This window comes from Corvus hawaiiensis, chromosome 17 (assembly GCF_020740725.1).
Source record: "Corvus hawaiiensis isolate bCorHaw1 chromosome 17, bCorHaw1.pri.cur, whole genome shotgun sequence".
In the NCBI taxonomy this organism is placed as follows: domain Eukaryota; kingdom Metazoa; phylum Chordata; class Aves; order Passeriformes; family Corvidae; genus Corvus; species Corvus hawaiiensis.
In genome coordinates this window covers 1995349-2016352 of record NC_063229.1, presented here as the reverse complement: position 1 = coordinate 2016352, position 21004 = coordinate 1995349, and the positions used below count along the sequence as shown (strand labels likewise).

The following is a 21004-nucleotide window of genomic DNA, read 5'->3' as shown; positions in this document are numbered from 1 at the left end:
GCGGCCCCGCGCGCGCCCCCGGCGGCGGCGGCGGCGGGTCCAGGTGAGGGGAGGGCGGGGCGGGGGTCGGGACGCGGGGGTCGGGACGCGGCGGCGACGGCGGCGGCGGCGGGGCGGGAGCGGCGGGGCCGGCCCGGGCGGGGCGCAGGCCGAGCCCGCGGCGCGGGGGAAGAGGCGGCGGGGCCTGGCGGAGCGCTGAGCGGTGCCGGGCCCGGGCCGCCGGCGGCCGAGCGGCCGGGCCGGGGGCGTTCCGGCGGTGCCGGGGCGCTCGGCAGGAGCCTGTCAGCGTGCGGCGGAGCCGCGGCACCGGCAGAGCCCGCCCGCCCGCGGCCTGCGGCCCCGCAGCACCCGGCGCGGAGCCGACCCTGCCCGGCCCGCACTCGGCTCTCGGCCGCGCTCCCGGGCGGCGGCTCGGCCCGGCTCCCCCGGCCCGGGAGGGAGCGCGGCCGGGCCGGCAGCGCTGTCAGACCCGGGAGCTGCCCCGCGGTCCGGCCGCTGTGTGTGAGCCCGGTCCCTCAGCCCTGACCTCATGCGGGCGGTGACGGCTTTGTGCCGTGTCAGCCGGGGCGCGTTGACGTTTCGCTTTTGTTCGAGTCCTCGGTGACTCTTAAACCAGTCAGAAAAAGGCCCTTCACTCGTCCCCTCCGTGTGGTTTCTGTGTTTCTTTAAATTTCAGCTACTTTTGAAAGATCTCGGAAAGCTCAGGGCTCTGATTCCTTCCCGCTGCTTTGGGGATGGAAGGACAGAGCTTTTCTGTGGGTCTGCATCCTGGGAGCAGGTTGGAGCTTCATGAGCTTTGTCTCTCCATAACCCCTCAGCCTCCTGGTAGACACATTTGTGCTCATTCCCCTCACTGGGAACTGCAGTAAAACCTTTCTCAGACTTTTACTACAGTAGTTTTACTACAGGAAAACCTCTCTTAGAAGAAAGGCAATGCCTCTTGTTGCTTTTATAATTACTGTGTGTTGTTCTGACTGGTTCTTTAGCTAAGGCACCTTTCAGTGTTTCCTGTATGTGGAAAACAACTACAAAGAGCAAATGTGGCATTTTCTGTAAAGGTTACCAAGTGTAATAACCACAACTTTTGGATTTAGCAGCTCTTTTCGAATTCTAGCAAATGGTCCCACCTTCTCTATGTATCTTGTGGGGTGAGAAACAAAGGTTTCAAGGCGTGTGTTCAGAATGGCCAGGTCTGCGGGCCTGGGGACTGCACGCAGTGCCTGCAGCACAGCATCCAGGTGTTTGCTAGAGATTCTAAGTATCCACTGAGCCCTGTGGCTTCCTCTGAAAGTTACCCGGCTTTGGGAGGAAATGTTTCACGGTAACACTGTGTCCGGGCTCTCCTATGGGGCATCAGAACAAGGAGGGCTGCACACAGACCTGACCTTCAGTTGAGAAATCACGTTTGTTAGTATTTTAAACCCAAGGAAGGATCTTCTGTTAGGTGTTGGATTTTGGCTGAAAATCTCCCAGCGGTGCTCTCCAGCCGTTTTCTCTGGAAGGCCTATCCTTCTGTAGGAATGGGAGGAAGGAGTTGTTTACAACAGGCTTCCAGGTGATGTAGTAATTTTGCATTTTTCTAGTAAAAAAGCATGTGCTTCTCTAAAATGAGAAACAACTGTGTGTAGGGAAGCCAAAGAATTCCAGGTCCTTGTGCATCTTGAAGTGTTGGTGTTTCCATTTTTCAGTGGCTTAAATACATGAAAACACAGGTTGTGGAGGTTACTTCTGCTGAACAGCTGTAATGCCACTCTTTGTGCTGTCTGAGCATAACAAAGGTTCCTGCCTTTGTGGGAGATGTTAAATGTTTCAACATGATAACTAAACCTTAGATTGGCAGTATATTTTGATGTTCTAGTACCATAGTGATTGCTTTCGGGTGGAAGCTGGAGTTACAACCCAATTACACAGAGTCACTAAATTTAATAGATCTGCAGTGGCAAAGGGCTTGCTGCTGAAGGGATTGAAGAGTTAATGTGGCTGTAACAATTTGCATTGAGAATGGTGAAATTTTATAGGTCACTAGAGAACCTCTGAAGGGCAGAAGGCATGATGGGGGTGCCTGTTTCAAAATCCTGTGGTGTCTGTTGAGAAATACAAAGCTGTGGTGCCACGGCAGTGTGAGGGAGCAGGAGGCCTGCTGGCGTGTAGGGCACTGAGCAGCAGGACTCGACCCTTGGTGCTGCAAAAACTGGGTTCAAGCATGAGCTTTTTCCTTAATGCACAGCTGGAGCAGAAGGAATGAGAAAGAATGTGTAGGGCTGGGAAAAGGTAAGGGCCAGCTGTGGAAGGAGAAATAACCCCGGATACCGAACTGAGGCAGCAGGGAAGATGCTTCGTCAGGCTCCAGGTGAGGTGTTTTCCATCTCCAGGCGAGTGTCTCCATTTCCAGCAGCCAGACAAGCAACTCACCTTTGCTTTACCAGAGAGGTGGATATTTCGTGTTTTGTCTTGACACTGTTACAGACTCAGCTGTCTCCACTGGAGCAGGTCACTGATGTTCTTCAGCAGGAGCCACCCATTAATTGCAGATAACTGAACGTTTCAGCCATGCAGTCAGTGTGTTCCTGCATGGAGAGCTGGAGGTTTAGCTCAAGAGGATGAAGATAACTTAGATTGTCTTGTGTCCTGGATCATTAAAGTGATGCTGCTGGAGTATAAAGTTAATCTAAGCTTTGAATTATGCAGAAGGACAGTAGTGGAAGTCTTCCAGAGGTCCAGGAGCTGGGGATTTTTCTCAGTCCATTGGGCACTGAGCATCATTTTCCATCCAGTGGAACAGCATCCCACCTGCACACTGAATGGTACATCAAAAATTGCTGCTGTAGTAATCAAAAATAGAAATAAGTACTGGATTTGTCATGTATATGTGACAGCCCTGAGGCTGTAACTCAGTAAATAACCCTTCTTTATGCATTTGGGAAAAAAATGAAACCAACCGGTGTGTGTCACAGTGCTGTTTGTTTGGGAGCTGGGGTGAGGAATGGAGACACGTGTGGGACTCCACAGCTCGTGAGGGCCATCGTCTTCTTGGAACCGAGACCAGTTGCCTGCTTCTCCAGCTGGTATGAGTGCCCTGAAGCATAGCCCTGCACAGGGCTTTGGATTGGATTTGTATGAAAATAGAAAAGTGCAGGAGATGAATGATACCTTGTCTAAATTAATTTGTGTAAGCTGATAACTTGGGACAGGAAGTTGCTTATGCTCAGTTGCATATATGGAAGCCCAAGCTTTAGGTCTGGTGTATGAAAGGGCATCATCTAGTTATTCCACCAAAAGATGCATGCTATTGAATTCCCCAAGTCCTAGGCAAATTATTTTAATTTTATAATTTTTATTGTTTTGAAAATCAAATGACCTGCCAGGGCCATGCAGCCAGTGTAAGATTATGTTTCTCATTGTGGTTTCAGTGTGGTGCTCGCAGAAACTGCGTTAAGCCTCTGTTCTGCATTTACAGAATCCCAGAATGGTTTGGGTTGGGGGAGGCCTTAAAGACCGCCTCATTCCCATCTGTTGCCATGCATGGCAAAGTGTTCCTTCAAAGGGTTTTTTGGGAGTGCTCTTCCCATCCCTGCAAGAATGCGTTGCTCTCCAGTTCTGTTGCATCCACATTTCACCAGAAGGTCCTAAGCTGCTTACATTGTTCTTAATGGCAGTAGTGACAATAAATAACACTTGAAATTTGATTTTTCCAAAAGCCCAGAGCAGCACAAAATAAACTGCAAGTTTTTATACAGTCAGGAAACTCTCAGAATAATCCAAATTTTTACCAAAGCTGTACCTGCTTCTGTTATATGAAGATTAGTTTTTTGGTCAGGGAACACAATCTCCTTGATACTGAGTGTCTCCTATCAAAGAATTTCTTTTAAGCCGTTTGTTTTAGCTTCAATTCTTTCTTTATCCTTTATATCATTTCAGAATTTTAAAGGCTTCACTGAGATTTCCTAGATATTTATTAGATGTAAGAAGAAATAATATTGCAGAAGGTGCAGTTTTCAGTCAAACCTTAGTTCAGTGCTGATGATTGCAAAAATTTCTGGGCTGGTTCTATTGGTGTGAGAATTTGGTGATAAAGGAGAGCCTGTGGGGTGTGTCAGCCCAAAAAGGTCTGGTACTGGTTAAATTCAGGTTTAAATGAAAATCTTGTTGTAACACAGAGCACAGATTGCTACTTAAAAAGGCATTTTTCATAACTTTTGAAGGCAAGATCAAATACAGTCAAGATGCTCCTGCTTTTAAATAGCATCTCATTTTGTTTGCTGATTGCGTTGGTGGATCTTTGTGGAAAGTTATGTACTGCAAAGCTCTGTCAGTATTCACAGTGTGCTTCTTCCAGATGGAAATATCCTTAACATGGGACATAAGTAACTCAGCTAATGGGAATTGATTGACCAAATATTGTGCTGGGTAGACTGCAGCTTCCAAGAGCATTGCTGATTCCCATTTCCCTTGTGCCTGGCAGCTGCCTTGGTTTGTATCTCAGCTGCTGAAAGGGGTAATTTCTACGTGGCTAACTTAGCTGCTTATTCTGGAGTTATCATCCTGCGTTTTAGAGCAGTCCTGAGCGTCTCAGCAGTCAAATTCTGTTGGAATAAAACTGAATGGTTCAGCTGAGGTGTGTCCATTGCAGCTTGGCATGAGTCGTGGGCTTTCAGCAAACTTCATGAAACTTTAACAAACTGATGTTTCATTAAAGCTGCTGTCAGACTACATGAGGATATCACTGCAAAGAGTCATGTGTGTTATAACAAGCTGTAATTTTCTCCTTGTTGGAAACATTTGGGTTTCAGTGTTTTACGCTTGAGGGCTATGGGAGCAGACCAGTGTGAGGAACGGTGACCAGTTCTGTGTCAGTGTGAGTGAACAAAGCCTGCCTTGCTGGAGACTAACTTGGTTTGTTTTCTTGGTGTTTGGGAAAGCATAAACTCTAAACAAAACTCTTTCTGTAGCTGGAACACTTTGCAGGGCTGTTTCTGTGATGCCTTGTGGCGTGCTAAGGTGTGTGCTCAGTCTCCAGGTCTGTCGGGTAACTTACTGTAGTGAAAGCGGGACTTAATGAATCAATGTTGATTGCTTATCTTCATTAATCAAATTTGGTCTCATCTCGTGCACAATGGGAATGGAGACAGCAGCAGTTATTTTTTCTTCTTCTTCCCATAGCCCAGGCTGACCATTCTCAGTTTCTCACTGGATCTTGCTAGGGCAGCCTGTCTTTCCCGGTCCTTTGGAGCAGTTAGGCGTCATGGTGTGAGACACTCAGAAGGGAGAACTGGAGGAACAAAACCCCTTTGGTTCCTTGCACCAAAGACTTCAGAAGATTTTTCTTCCCTTTACTTCCCCACCCTTTAGCCAAAATAACCCTCTCCCTGCCGGGCTAAGGCGTGGGCACTCAGCATGGGGACTGGCTGCTGCACCTTGGAGGCTTCCTTCAAATCAGCTTTTACAATGCCTGGCCTTTCCTGTGAAGTCTTGGCCTAGCTTTGGAGGTAACCAGCCAGTTTGTTACAGGACTCAGTTTTAGGCTGTGGACCATCCTTTTATGAAAAGGGTGAAAAAGTAGAACTAATGCAGTATCTGCTGTAGAACATGAAAACTTTTTTTAGTTTTGGCTTACACAACAAACAATACTAAAATTTCCTATTTCAAATTTTGATTTTGCCCCTCAGCTTGGTGTCTGGTCATGGTATTTAGGCAGGTGCATATAGCTGGAAACAGGTCACTGCTTGTGATTTAGTCATCAGGCCTTTGACTTGGTGCTACACTTCTTGAGTTACAATTACTTAGAAATACAAGAAGATACGAGAGGCTGAAGTGTTAGATGACTATTAAAAGTGCTGCAAAGCATACATGATTTGAGTTAATGTAAAACCTCTTTCCTTCTCTCTGATTTGCTGGGTTGGCAGAAGTGCAAAGGCTGTAGCACAATAAGGCTTTTAAAGCAATTTTGCTTTGTTGTCTAGACAGAAGACAAATCTCTACTTTTTCTTTCTGAGTCTTCTTCCCTCTTCTGCTTCCCCTGTTTGTTTTTGGGCAGTCCCCTTTCCCACTGAGGAGCAGGCAAGCACGTAAGCAGAAAATCTCCTTGAGCACCAGCCCTGGGCTGTGCCTATAAATCCCGTTGATTCGAGGGGCGGTGTTTTGTTGTTCCGAGGCCATTTAGCTTTACTGCTGTGTTTTTATGATCCCAGGAGCTGGAGTGCAGCTTGATGAGCCCGTGACCAGCAGCAGGGGCTAGGAATGGATTCACCTCCCCATGTTGGCCACCTGCAGCAGCACTGTCTGTCTGAGGTGGTCCTGTGGGCTCGGAACGTGTTTCTGGAATGAGCTTAACCTGAGCCAGTTTAGGCGCCTGCTTAGGATGAGCTGAGGGACATCCTGGCTGTGCTGGTTTCTCTGAAGATTGGTTTAATCTAGATGAGTTTGTCCTTAAACCTAAATAAATACATTATTCTAGATAAAACTTGCCATGTTTAGAAGAATAGAATGTCATTTCCAGCTAAAGGAAGTATTCCATTTTCTGCCCGTAATGAAAGGTTGTTTTTTCAGGTTCCTCAGGTTTTGCTGTTTGAATTTGAATATAGTAACATGTGCTTTTTACACTGCTGAGGAGAGCATCTGACTTGGTGCAAAACTGCGCATTAAAAATGGAGCTATTTGCCATTATGTTCAGTATTTCTGTAATTGTGCATCATTGTCTGATGAAATGTGATGGTTTTCTTTCAGGATTCCATATTTGGGAGTTGCTGTTTAACCATGTTTGCCAGTCTGGAATTACCTGAAATCCTGTTGCGCACCCCAAAATACTGAAGTTGTGACATTTGTTTTGGTAGGTAAAATAAGCATATGATGCATCTGAATATCTCTTGTTTTTTTTACATTCTCCCCCTGCCTGTCCCCACTGCTGTGTGTGTTTGCAGGGCTGGGCTGGCTCCAGAGCTGACTCCCCACTCGGCCATACAGGGTTAGGGGTATTTGCCATCAGGTTTTTGGCTGTTCCTCCCAAGGAGAACAGTTGAGATGCTTTAGTGGTGTCATTCATCTAACACCAACGTTGGAAGTTCAAAATTACTGGAACCCTGGCTAGGTTGTTTTAGAGGAAATTTTAGTGCATGTTTAAGTTTATCTTTAGGTATTCTTTCACATTGTAACAGTGGTTCTTAGCCTTATTTAATCTCCTTGTGTTATACTGTTAAATGACACTTGCCTAGAATTTGTTTAAAAGTATTGTTTGTTTGTTTTTTTGCTCAAAACCATGATGTTATTTTAATCTTTTTATCGTAGAATGGTTGTGGGTGTCTAGGTTTATTCATTGCTCAGGTTTAACAAGCTCCAAGATCGCTATGCTGGGCAACAAATGGAACAGCTGTAGGAGGATAATACACTGTTAATAAATCTCCAGTAGAGACAGTGTTGTGATCAGTGTCTCTGGGGTTTCCAGGTGTTACAGTTTAAATGAAGCCTGTGTGACTGTATAAGAGTGCATGTTACAGGTTCAAAGAAACCCATCCTCTCACCAGTATTCTGGCAACACTGAACCTCCTCTGCCCCCATCAAGAAAATCTCTACATCTTTTTCTCATTGGCACCTAAAACAAAGGAAGCAGAAAACATTAAAGTGTGTTATCCAGGATATCCTTTTTCCTGATTTTTTAAATCTATTAAGTTGCTTGAAAACCATTTTTCAGTGACAGCAAAAGCAATTTCAATCCTTTAGAAATTATGTTGGTACAGGTATCCCAGACTTTCCCTCCTCACTCTGAATTCTGGTTTCCTCAACGGATTTGACTATAACCTCATTTCTTTCCCTTCCCTATTGCAGCTTTAAATAATGGTCAGTGTGAGGATGAGGACCCTGCTTAGTGCCAGCTAGTGCCATCTGCTAGTGAAGGGCATCAATCCATCCTTCCTTCTGCTCTCACCCTTTCCAATCTTTTGTGTAATTTGGAAGAGTGCTGAGATGTAGAGTAGGATTTTAGTACTTTTTATTTGTTTTGGGAGAGTGCATGTTCTGGTATGACATCAGTTGTGAAAGTGTTTATTTTGAATACATTAAGAAGCTTGTAAATCAATAGACTATGGCAGAAAGCCTGGGACAGGTGGCCAGACAAGGCCTTGGTTTGGTTTGTGTGCTCTGTGTAGTGCAATAGATAGGAGAAAGCAAGGCAAGAGATTTCAAGTTCTATTTAAGAGACAAATTGACATAAGTTTGGATCAGTTAAGTGAACCTTGGGATAAGATTTCCTCATATCAGGAAAGATATCAGTTGGGGTTTTTTCCTTTGTGTTGTTTTTCACCCCAGAGGCCAGCACTTGCAGGTACTCCAGAGCCTGCTGGCTTTCCAGTGTTCAGCTGCTCCCCACTTAGTGACAACTGGCTCTTTGAGATTTTGCTCTAATCCCATCTCTCCCAGGGTCTGGATGGGATTTTCCAAGCCTTGCCCAGCCATGTGGTGCTGGATTTGTTGTGCAGGCTGCCTGTTGCTGTCAGGCTGCTGGTGGGGACAGCACAGGCCATGGCAAAATGCCTTGGGGCTCCTGGTGGTTGTGTGTGTGCCCCAGCTGTCCATCAGCCCAGGTCTCAGCTGTGGCATCCTCTATCTTGTGGGAATTCTTCCTCTGAAGAGTCTCTGTTTTGCACATTTTAGTGGGTCAGTTGTTTTATGCATATGGTGAGTGTGCCTGGGAGCTCCTGGCTCCAGCAGCCCAGGGTGTGCCCTGCATCCTTTGGGTTGGACACTCTGGTCTTCATGGGCCGTGCTCTTCCACCCACTGTCCCCATACAACAGTGCAGGTGCATTTTGGCCATTTGTCTGTTATTTGGCTGTTTATCCCCAGCTCTCTTACTTCAGTTAGGTGTACTAAGATGTACTAAGACCAACTTTATAATAAAGAGGCATAACACTGGTTTTGCTGCTGTAGCCAGTTCCAGGCCAGGTTTGAGGGTAAATGGTTGCCATGTGGTAGCACTGGACTTGCTCTGAGTTCCCAGAAACAGCTGTAAAATGGGAAATACTAATTTGGAAACTCTAAAGGAGCAGGTGCAGGGACAGGAAGGAGGCCATGTGGGCTTTTTGAAGGCAGGATGACGGTCAGAGACCTTTTTGTGCTGCCAAGTGAGCATGGGTGCTTGAGTTCCTGAAGTGTGCTGCAGTTGTACACATCAGCTCAGGTGTGGTTCTTACTCATCAGAGATCCTCCATAACCTGCTGGGAGTTCTGGTTTACATGGACTGTTGAATGACCAGTGTTTTACCTGGGTGTGCTTATGCTGAAGGCATTTTGTGTTTGTGTGGAAGAGTGTTGAGGGAAGGTACCTGCTGATTACGGTCAAGTGCTTGCTCAGGGTTTATGGAAGCCAGCCCTATAACCATGAGATTACAGAAGTTGTTAGGATGTTCTGCAGCTGGGATTCATTTGCTCTGACATGGATGGTGTGCTGTGCACTGCCTGAAGAAGAAAATTTTGCAAATCATCACTTTCTCATGTCATACTTGAGATAAATGATACCTGAATATAGGAATGGACTAAATTCTGTGTGTTTGAGAAGGAGAGAGTGCAGATGAATGTAGCAGAGATCCTTGAGGAGCATGATGTAAAGAAAAAATGCAATGGGAGCTGTAGCTATATATGCGCATCTGGGAGGTAAAATGTAAAGCTTGGTCTTGGTTTGTTTCCTTCCCTCACCATATCCCTGTGGTCCTGTGATTCTCTGAGTCAAGTGAAACAAGGCCCATGGTCCTTTGGGATTTAGAAAACTCGATTTTTATAGCATTTACAAAGGGCCATAACTTCAACAAATCCTGTCAGATTTTAGCACACTGAGATGAGGTTGATGAAATTTGGTCTAAGCTGCAGCATTTTTATGAATTGCTTAAAAACCATGATTTAAGCAGTCTGGGGGTGTTCTGCTCTTTTACAGGGAAGATGGAGGCTTCAGACACTTCCATTCAAATAAAGACTTGAAATGTTTGTGTTCTTGTAGATAAATTCTTATTTCTTTGGTGTTAGGGATTGTCAGGTGTACTCATGTTTCTTGCTGGAGGTGCAACACCCCATCACCTCCAAGTAGTTGTACCTTTTCAACACGTAAGAGCCTATATTTTGAGCTGAGATTTCTCTCCCTAAAAAATTTACTCAAGACTTTCTGACAAATCATGTTCTATGTTATTTTCCTCAAAATATAGTGCTTATATTTCACAGGATGTTTGCCTCAGTCCTCGCACAGAATGGCTGTGCTTGGTCATTAAAAAGGCCATTTGTGTAGGACTCCCAGCTCCTCCCTCCCTGGGGTCAGTGGATGTGGAATGAAAGATGTAGGAACACAGAAGGAGAAGGCCTGCTCTCCTGGTTGGTGTAAAGCCAGCTTGGGTAAGGAAGTTATCTGTCCAAGAAATTGTGTGACAATCAGTTAAAACATCTTTTCACAGACTCCTATCAATTGTGATTCTCATTATCTGGGCACCTGACATGGCACTGAGGAGTTTGACTTAATGGAGGTGCCGAACACTCAGAGCAGTAATTTAGACACAGAGCTGAGCAGCAAGGAGTCTGGGAAAAAAAGAAGATTTAATTGTCTCTGTGTTCACCTGGTAATGAATTTTTAAAATTTCTTTCTCTATTGCCCATCTTGAAAATTTCCATGGGAATAATAAGTATATGAAAGCACTGTGGAAACAGATCAGTGCCTGTGAAACATTAAACTTATTTTCTGATGCAGGGCTGCAGAAGAGCTTGTGAGACAAAATTAGCTCAGTTTTTAATCTGAGATTTGAGGATGAAGGCTGGTGCTGCAGGATGAGAGAGTAACTGCATGTAAAATAGGGGATTATTCCTTAGTGCTGTTGGATTGCCTGGTGTGGGGTAGGGTTGCAAGGAAGAAAAAACCTGTATTTTTGAAATATAGTGAGTATATGTGTAGAGATCTGACCAAAAAGCTGAGGGGATTTTGTGGCTTCCAAGTCCCTGGTTTTTCCTTTGTGATATTGTCCCTTCAGCAGCATTATGTGAGTGTGCAAACAGTGCAGAGTTGAATCTGCACTTGTCTAACATTGTTAGATTTTTTTATTAGAAAAGGCTGTTTTCCGGCCAGTATCTGCAGCTCACCTTTAATCTCAAAGTTGTGTTTTTAATTTGTGTTGGGAACTTGAACCTCTGCCAAAACCCCAATCTGTATCCTGTTAAAGGGTCTGTTGTCCTGAGCTAAACCTTCTGGGTGGGTTGTGCCAAATACCCACAGCTTTGGAGTTATGAGGTCTTGACAGTCCTGGCTGGTGAATTGATTTGGTTTTGACAATGGTGGTCAGGAGCAGGTCCCTTTTTTTGGCTGTTTCTACAGATGGTTTGAATATTTTAGCAATACTTGCAAAGTGCTGAGTGTTAGAGCAGATGTCTCATCTGGAAAGGGTACTGCCATTGCCCTTGTGATGGAGTGGGAAAATGCGTATCTTAACATTGGTGGTGACCACTGGAAGTTTTGGGATAATTTTATCATAGATTGTACTTCTGTAACAGCATAGATTAATGTCATAATGGCAAAATTCATTGCAAAGTTTAGACTTCTTATTAAGCAAAATCCATCAGGTGTGGAACTTGTCTTATTGAATTCATTGTTATCTGAGCACGATGTGGGGGCATGGTGAGAGTTGTGGGCTGTGACAGGGGAGCAGATTTCAGGTTGTTATGTGCCTAAGAAGCTGAAAACACCTAAATCTTTACAAACTTTAAGAAAGTTGGCACATTATGCCTGAGATTTCCCTGGGTGGGAGTAAAATATTTGTCAAATGCTACATTTCTCCTGGTAAACATGTGCTGTGGCTTTCTTAGTGCTTTGCACCTATTGCATCTGCAGTCTCTAAAAGTGAATTCTTCCTATCATTCTATAATTCAGCTATTGCTGTGAGTAGTTTTACAGTCTCCCAACAGTCAGGCACTGCAGCATTGGTACCAGATGCCTGCTTGTCCCCTCTACGATATGGAGATGAATAGAATTCATTTTCCTCTGATTTTTTATCCTCTACCTTCCTTTCTACCTGTCTGTCTTTTAGATCAACTGGAATACTTCTCAAGTCCCGTGCAGCAGGATTCTGTCAGGAAACCCCTTCTGTTTGTCCTAGTGGAGAAACAGCTCAGACACTGCCATGGCCACCATTTGCAGCCTCACACAGTTGGTCTCACAGAGCCCAACATTGGGTCACCAGGTAGGTTTTTCTGGCAATGACCAAATGTTCCACTGAAAGCAGCTGTTAATGTCCTTACACAATTATTATTATATGTATTATAATTCTTTTTTTCCCTTCCAAGCATCACCTTGACGTCTGACAGGCTCCCATTGTTGGAAACAATGGTTTTGGATGATCTACCTAACTTAAAAGATACATATGCCTCCTTGTACTCCTCAGCTATGGAAGACTTAGAGGTGGATTTTGATTCAGGACTGGAGGAAGATGAACTGAAACAGGAGGCTGCTCCTGGGGATTCCACAATCTTTGTAGCTTTTAAAGGAAATATAAGTGACAGAGACTTTGAACAGAAGCTGGATACCATACTGGAGAATGTGCCTGGCCTTTTACACATGGGTAATGCACCTTCTTGTCACTTTTCAGCTGTCCTTAAAAAGCTTATTTAGGTAGTCAGGGTACTTGCACAAAAAGTAGTTTATGTTGGGTTTGAGCTACTTAGTTTGTTATGATATTGGTTGGGGTTATTCTTAGTGAATTTGTGAGCTGTTCTTCTCAGAAATGTAGACTGCAAGTGTCTGCAGTGGGTTTGTTGTTTGAAACTGATTTATTTAGCAAGTTCCTTCATTTCTATTCTGTTTCCACATTTTGCCTGGTTTTATTCTCTTTCATGTCCCTCTATTACACGACTGTGTTATATGAAAGTGAAACCAGGCTGGTTCACACAGGAGATGTGTTTTACTGTCCAAACCGTCCATTTTAAACTACTGCAGTTCATCTGAGAATGTGTTCACTCTCCAGTACCTGTGATATTACTGCCCTTTTCTGACCTACCCTACCTGATTGATTGGTTTGTGTTGGGGGTGGGGAGTGCCCTCATGTACCCCCGAATGCTCACCCAGCTCTGGGAGCAGCTCCATGGCACGTCACTGATAGCAGGCTTTTTGGGACATCTTTTGCCAGCATGTTTAGATCTGGAAAAAGACATTTGTTTCCTGTCTGAACTTCCTTGCAAAAGGTCTTAGGCTGATTATTGATGGCTGCTCAGTTAGGTAGCAGTGATTGTTTTCTTCAACAGTGTCAAACACCTTTTCAGAAAAATAACACATTACTCCTCAAGAACCAAACTGAATTTCTTTGTCACTTTATTCCTTTCTTTCAATTTTGTCCATGTAGTCAGCTGGCATCAGTTTGTTGGGTTCTTGCTGTTCTTGCTCAGGGAGATAAAAAAGCTGGGATAAGACAAAAATACTATGAAGAAATACTACAGTTTTGAGCTGTATCTCACAAACAGTTGGCAGTAGATGTAAACTAACAGATGGTTACTGGTGTGAAGGGATGTGTGTAATTCCACAGATGAATTGTGTAGTTTTTGACATCTATTCAGTCTGTTGCTGCACATAGTCACCTTTGTTACACAGAGGCATCTGCATGCTGAGTCTGTTATAAATATTAATGCCAGGATTAATAAACATGATTCAGACCTCAGCTGAGAAAGCAAATTTTTAAAATCAATGTCAAGCTAATTTGAAAATTATCCATGTGAGAAGTTATTTAAACTGATTCAGAGCAAAATAGGATATCCTGAATGTGGAGTTAGTAAATAACGTGGGGTTATCTTGGCAGATGCAGTGTTTGAAAAATGAGAAACCTGGGTACAAATACATAGAAATACCAAAACTGATAATACAATTTTTCTGTGTTAAATATTGGAACATTAATAACAGAAAAAATGAGACTGTTCAAACCTCCACAAAAGGAGATTTTAAAACTCCTCCTGACATGTTCCCAGCCAAAAACAGGCTTATAGGTAGAACGAGGATGAATTTAATAATTCTGTTACTGTAGCAGCAAAAGGGTCTTGGTGAATTAGTGGTGAACAAGAGATTCCTAAATAGGAATGAGTGCTGGCATTCTTAACTAACATGTTTTTCAGACTCCAAAAGGTAGCAAATGTTGAGTAAATCTAAGGTTACAGTGGAGGAGCTGGCTGATGAAAATTTGGGTCAATGCTTTCTGTTTTGAGAGGAACTTTCTTTACAGGAAGATAGAAACTGGAAACTTATAAAGCTATATTGGGAGCTGTGTTTTTAACTATCCTTAACTGCATTTTGTAGCAATCATTTAGGTAGGTATCACTTTGGATAATGTATCCAGCATAACTGCCCAACCTTTTTGCTGTTACTTTGAAAACCACTGATCTATGTAGAAACACTCATGTGTAGAACAGGCTTTCAGAAAACGTGCAAGTAAGTATTTTGCATGACTTTGAGACATTTTTGGCAGTGGATATGAAATACATATCCAGAAAACTAAATAATAAGGTAGAAATCAATGAAATACTGCTAGGACTCTGTTGGCACTGGCCTTGTAAAAAAAAAAAAAAAAAAAAAAAGGTTTCACAAGCATTTTTAGAGCAAATATTTCAAGTGTTTCACTCCTGTAGTCAGTTTTTTCCCCTTATCCATCTGGTTCCCAAACAAATGTACTGTATCACAGGGCTGGAGTCCCTCTGCTCTGGAGCCAGGCTGGGAGAGCTGGGGGTGCTCACCTGGAGAAGAGGAGGCTGCAGGGAGAGCTCAGAGCCGCTTCCAGGGCCTAAAGGGGCTCCAGGAGAGCTGGAGAGGGACTGGGGACAAGGGATGGAGGGACAGGACACAGGGAATGGCTTCCCACTGCCAGAAGGCAGGGTTACATGGGATATTGGGAAGGAATTGTTCCCTGGGAGGGTGGGGAGGCCCTGGCACAGGGTGCCCAGAGCAGCTGTGGCTGCCCCTGGATCCCTGGCAGTGCCCAAGGCCAGGTTGGACAGGGATTGGAGCACCCTGGTCTAGTGGAAAGTGTCCCTGCCCGTGGCAGGGAGTGGAATGGATTGGGCTTTAAGGTCCCTTCCAACCCAAACCTAATACCTATAATTGTATGAAATCTGTTTTATTAGATATTTTCTTATCTTTCCAAAGTAGTTTATCCACAGAATATTTCAATTTTTGAGTAATACTATCAAGTGAGTGTGTCGTCTGTTGTATTGGTTATCATTGAGTAGTTTTTTTACTGCTAATTTTTTGGAAAATCCCTGATGTGGTTTGGCAGCATTGGTCACTGTACACCTGTGTGGGGAAAAATTTCCTGTACCTGAGACCAAGCACTGGCAATTTTCAAAGCCAAAAACTGTTTCATTTTTTTCAACTTTTTAACCAAGTTGTTTCATCAGACATGTTTAAAAACTGCCTTTGCACTGACTTTGGTTGTTTTTCTGTTAAGAATCCAACAAGTTAAAAGTGCAGAAGATAGAGCCTTGGAACAGTGTCCGTGTCACCTTCAACATCCCCCGGGAAGCAGCCGAGCGGCTGCGAATCCTGGCTCAGAACAACAACCAACAGCTCCGAGACCTGGGCATTCTCTCAGTTCAGATTGAAGGTATTTCACACCAAATCTGCTTCCAAAGCTCACATTTAAGTAGACTCAAAAAGCAGTTTTGTGTACTTGGTTAATGTTGCAAAGCTTCTAAGTTACTACTTTAGCTTTAGTGAAAAAGATAGCCCAGGACTTTTATTCTTTCAAGAATAAAATTTACTACAAATAAAAATGAAACCTGAAAATGCTCTGGGCATCAGGAACCCTCCTGGAAAATGTTTTCTGTGTGTTGACTTAGGAAAGGGTTGGCTCATTTTCTTTCCCTGTTGTTTCATATGAGGCTGTCTTTAAGACAAGTTTTCAGTGGATTTCACAGTTACACTATCCATTCTGGACAGCTGTCCAGGAGCACCCTCAGGATGAAACCAAGGGCAGGTAATGCTTGTCATGACATTTGGTTTTCTTAAAACTGAATCCAGAAGGATGGTGTGATGTGTAAGTGTCCTTCTAAAGTGCACAGTGGAGGTGGAGCCTCTTCTTCCTTCCTCGGCATTTCTTACATGTCCTTTTGCAAATGTCTGTGTTCTGCTTTTCTGTCTCTTCTGTTCACCCACCCTGTGCATTGCTTTAGGGGAAGGTGCTATCAACTTGGCCTTAGCCCAGAGCAGGAGCCAGGATGTGCGGATCAACGGGCCCCTGGGAGCGAGCAGCGCCATGCGCATGGACACGGGGTTCCCCATGCAGGGGGGGCAAGGTAAATCCCCTCAGCTGCCTTTGTGCAGCTTCAGACACTCAGAAATCTGCTGCTGGACTAATGAAACTGCTGCTTACAGCAGCTATTGTTTGCAGAATTGTAATGGCCATTTAAATTAATGTCTGTTCTTGTTCTGTGCTGTCAAACCATGTTTGGTGTTATGTAAATAAATTGTTGGCTGCATTGTGTCCCACAAGCATTGGAGTGATTTTGGTGGGGCCAGTTTGTTTGTTTTCAGGTATTTTGAGGGTGTGGTGGTTTGGGGTTTTGTTGGTTAGTTGGTTGGTTCGGGGTTTTTTCACATAAAGCCTTTTAAAGCACATGAGTTGAGTATAGTGAATTCACTTTGAAATATGCACAAATTTTCACAGTGTTCTGTTTGGTTCCCTTTATGGAAATGTGCATAAGTCTCTATTCAGTGTACAATAAACTGACTTAGATTAAATCCGTTAGAATTATGGGAAGTATAGGACTGTCATTGTTACTCTCTCATTTTATTTTCTGATAAACTTCTGAGGTCTGATCATAAAGAAGGAATTTTTGTGGAGAGGTGTAGTTGATTAAACTGTATTTTAGAGCTTTGTTTATGCATAAGGAATTTTCAGCTACAAAATTCAGATTTTACAAAGACTTTTTACAAAGAAAGCTACTATGTAATTTATTAAAATAGCTGACTCAAGGCAAAATAACTAATATTTTAGTAAATAGGATTTAAAGCAATTAAAGCAGGAGCATTTTTGGTCAGTTTATCTAAGATGCATTTGTGGCTGTTGAGAAGGAATGGAAAGAACATTTCGCCTTTGTAAAAACCTAATTACACAGTAGTGAAATCTTTGTCCTTTAAAACATTTAAAGAAGGGCTCTGCTCTCCACTGTGCTGATCAGTGCCTTTATTTCCTCTCTGCAGGTCAACAACATAACAGCAGTATAACCAACAGGGCAACAATAGCAATCATTTTAGAAAATAGCAGCCTGTGGAAGTAAAACATTGAATTTTTTTCTCTCTTGCAACACCTCAGTTACTTTCTAGTTTCAGATCTTGCAAAAGCCTGAGTTCCATGTGCAGCTTTGATACAATCTTGTCACTTGGTGCTTTCAGTGGCAAGTCAGGCTCACATTAATTCATGAGTCAGTAGTGGTTCCTTTTATACTCTTTTTAAAAATTTAGTGTTAAAGAAAGAGCTACAGCATGACCTGAACTTGTTTGATACCAGGGAATCTGAGCTTTCAGACAGAGAGGTGTGTCCTCAGGTTATTTTGGACAAACAATTCTTGAAGTCTAAAGAAATGTTTTACTGACAAATATAATTTTTTCTTTTTAAAGGAAAAAATTCTGAAATTCTTCTCTATGTAACTGCAAGACTTGATAATTTCTATTTTTATTTTTTAAGGTTTAATAAGAATGAGCAATGCTGCAGCTGTCATGATGTCCCAGGGTGGAAATGTGCCCTCCTCTATGGTGGCAAGTGGTGCTAGTGCTGAGCTGCAGCCACGAACACCTCGGCCTTCCTCACAGCCAGGTGGTAAAATTTAGTCATAGTACTGGTCTGAAAATGTTCTTAAATGTTGATTCTTCAGCACACAGGCTTGACTGTGTATTCCTGAGAGTACTCCAGAATTGTTCTGGAGGAACATTTTCCCTGCCTTTCTGGGAGCTACTCTTCCTGTGAAAACTTGCCTTCCCCCTTAATCTGTTAAATTTTTTCAAATAATTTGGGTGCTTAATAAATCACCAGCTTACTTGGTATTTTGTTCAAATGTGTTGAGCAATGGCAGTGGTATTTTTGCAGTTGAACTGTTGTGACTGAGCTTTATGTTTAGCCAGAGGTAAGAGAAGGATTAGTTCAACGAGGCAGGAATATTTCTGGTGCTCTTTTTTCCCCTCTTTTCAGGAAGGGTGGATAGACTGGTAGTTTAAGGATCAGGGGTCTGGTAGGTGTGAATGTTTAGGGTTTATTCTTCACAGTCTCCCCAGGGAAGTGGTCATGGCACCAAGCCTGACAGAGTTCAGGGAGTGTCTGGATGACGCTCTTAGTCCTGTGGTTTAGTTTTAGATGGTCCTGCCAGGAGCAGGGATTTGGGCTCAATGGTCGTTCCAGCTGAGATACTGTGTGATTCTGCAGTTCTAAGTGTGTAGAGGGCTCACATCAGTCTGTAGCATTGTGGGGCTGTTGTGCTTTATTTTAGAGGATATAAATTGATAAGACCTGGCTTCTCTGGAACATGAAATTTTATGCAGAATAAGGAAATGCAAGCAAGCAATTTAGCCTTTCTTGTTTTGTGATGGGTTTTGTCTACAGTAGGTTACTTTTTTTTATTGTTTTTCTCTGCTATTTTAATAGATGCAATGGACCCACTCTTATCTGGGCTAAATATACAGCAGCAAAATCATCCATCTGGATCTTTAGCTCCCCAGCTCCATTCAATGCAGTCAGTTCCTGTAAACAGGCAGATGAACTCAGCCAACTTTCAGCAGCTACAGCAGCAGCAGTTGCAGAGTCGGCCTCCCCAGCCACATCAGCAGCCACAGCAGGGTATTCGACCTTCATTCACTTCACCAGCACAGGTTCCAGTTCCCCCTGGCTGGAACCACCTTCCTTCTGGAGCACTTCAGCCTCCTCCAACCCAGGGAGCGCTGGGTACACTGACAGTAAACCAGGGTTGGAAAAAGGCCCCGTTGCCTGGACAAATGCAGCAGCAGCTTCAAGCAAGACCATCTCTAGCTACAGTACAAACTCCTACTCATCCTCCACCTCCATATCCTTTTGGAAGCCAGCAAGCTTCCCAGGCTCACTCAAACTTTCCCCAGATGAGCAATCCTGGCCAGTTTACTGCTCCTCAAATGAAAAGCCTTCAGGGAGGGCCCTCACGGGTTCCTACACCATTACAACAACCCCACCTGACCAACAAGTCTCCTGCTTCCTCTCCCTCCTCCTTCCAGCAGGGCTCTCCTGCCTCATCTCCAACTGTTAACCAGACACAGCAGCAGCTGGGACCAAGGCCTCCCCAGAGTAGCACACTTCCCCAGGGATTCCAGCAGCCTGTCAGTTCTCCTAGTCGTAATCCTATGGTGCAACAGGGGAATGTACCCCCCAACTTCATGGTGATGCAGCAGCAAAACCAAGGTCCACAAGGTTTACACCCTGGTTTAGGAGGTAAGAAGTACTGAGATCTTCTTTTATTTAAGAAAACCCCAAACATAAAGTGGCAAGAACTAATGTTGCTGTTAGTTCTGAAAAGATCCTTTATGAGACAGAATCAACAAATAGATGGAGTATGAGGTGGGTATTGGTGAATGAGCATCAGCATCCCTTGGTTTCTATTCTCTCTGTCCTGCAGTGTCACAGAGATGCCTGAAGGGTCAGGGAGGAGTTGCTGTGTGCATTACTGTTATTACTGCCAGTTGTCCTGTTGACAGCTCTTCTGTTGCCTTTAGGCAAGCTTAGGATGTTCAGAGATGGTGTGGGGATTTTTTTAGGTTGGGAGTTGTTCTTTTTGGGGGGGAAAGGGAGGATTTTTTTGCAAGAGAGTGTCATGAAAACAAACAAATTTTCTTTCTCTCTTCAGCTTCCTCTGTCACCATTTACATTTTCCAAAGAACCGAGGCATTGTTTTGCATCTTCCTTTCTAAGCTGTGGATATTTCTTCTTCACCCTGTCTTTGTCACCAATTTCTTCCCATATAAAGAGGAAAGAGCTATTGTTGCCATGCTGTTGTACTCCCTACCCTAAAATTAAGAGGTTAAGGGATGTTTTAGTTTCTCATTTGGCTGTGTTGTCTTTAGTTTCCTCTTTGGACCAATGCACTCACTTCTTTTCCTTACTACTCCTAGAGTTCTTCTCTAACAATGAAGGAATTTCTTTTGTCAGTCCCAGGATCTCTTCTGTGTCCTTGGTGGTTTTTTTTCCCCTTGAGCCCTTTGTATTTCCATGCAGATTTGTCGTGCTTCTCTTTGCTCACTCATTTGTTCATCTTCCTCTTGGATGGCTGTTTTCAGGTCCCATACACCAGTTCTTGTTTAAGCCTTTGAAATAATTCCTTTATGTACTTATAAAATATGGGCCATATTCTTTGTCTACCTACACACACATAAATACATTCTAGTTTCTTGCATTCTCATGTTGTACATCCAGAATCTGTCAAAACACTGTAAGGAATTCCTGTTTCTTGGTCTGCTGATGTGGACAAGCTTCTTGTTTTCACTGTTTGTACCATGGGTCTCGTTTGAATTCAGATGAATTTTCTCTGTTTCAATGTTCTCCTCTTGGGATCTGCCAGTGCCTTACACTTAGTGTATCTTGTTTTGTCTCCCTCTGGAAGCAGTTATTCATTATTCATTATAGTCACATTTCCCTACAGTTTTGCCTCACCAGCCATATGTCTCCATCAGAAATCTTAGCCATGACCTTTAGCCAGAACAATCCCCATGTTCTGCTTCCTGAGTAAACCTACTACAAAGAAACCTCAATTTTTTTGAGTTAAATGTGACACCACAATAAACCATCAAAATATGTTACTCGGTCTTATTGTAGACCTTATTGCTAAAATCAACAATCCTGCTGTGAGCTGTATCCTCAGCTGATTTTAAAAGACAGGATTCCTTGGTTTCAGCAAAGCTGTGTTGCTTCCACTGCTGAGATTTTTGCCTGACTTCTGTGCATGCTCATTCTTTGCTGCAGTTCATATGTTAATTTTTCATGATAGATCTTTCCATTTTTAAGCC

The 21004-nt window shown here is 43.6% G+C and overlaps 1 protein-coding gene across 1 annotated transcript in view; it reads left to right on the top strand.

The window, feature by feature from the left end:
- Nucleotides 1-21004, top strand: part of NCOA6 (nuclear receptor coactivator 6) — a 44208-nt gene continuing 23204 nt past the window's right edge. Inside the window, exons 1-8 of the mRNA XM_048321451.1 lie at nt 1-43; nt 6724-6826; nt 12042-12194; nt 12298-12572; nt 15435-15590; nt 16159-16281; nt 17673-17801; nt 18624-19436. Coding sequence (XP_048177408.1) covers nt 12338-12572; nt 15435-15590; nt 16159-16281; nt 17673-17801; nt 18624-19436 — 1456 coding nt within the window. The 5' untranslated portion in view covers nt 1-43; nt 6724-6826; nt 12042-12194; nt 12298-12337. The remainder of the gene's footprint in view (nt 44-6723; nt 6827-12041; nt 12195-12297; nt 12573-15434; nt 15591-16158; nt 16282-17672; nt 17802-18623; nt 19437-21004) is intronic.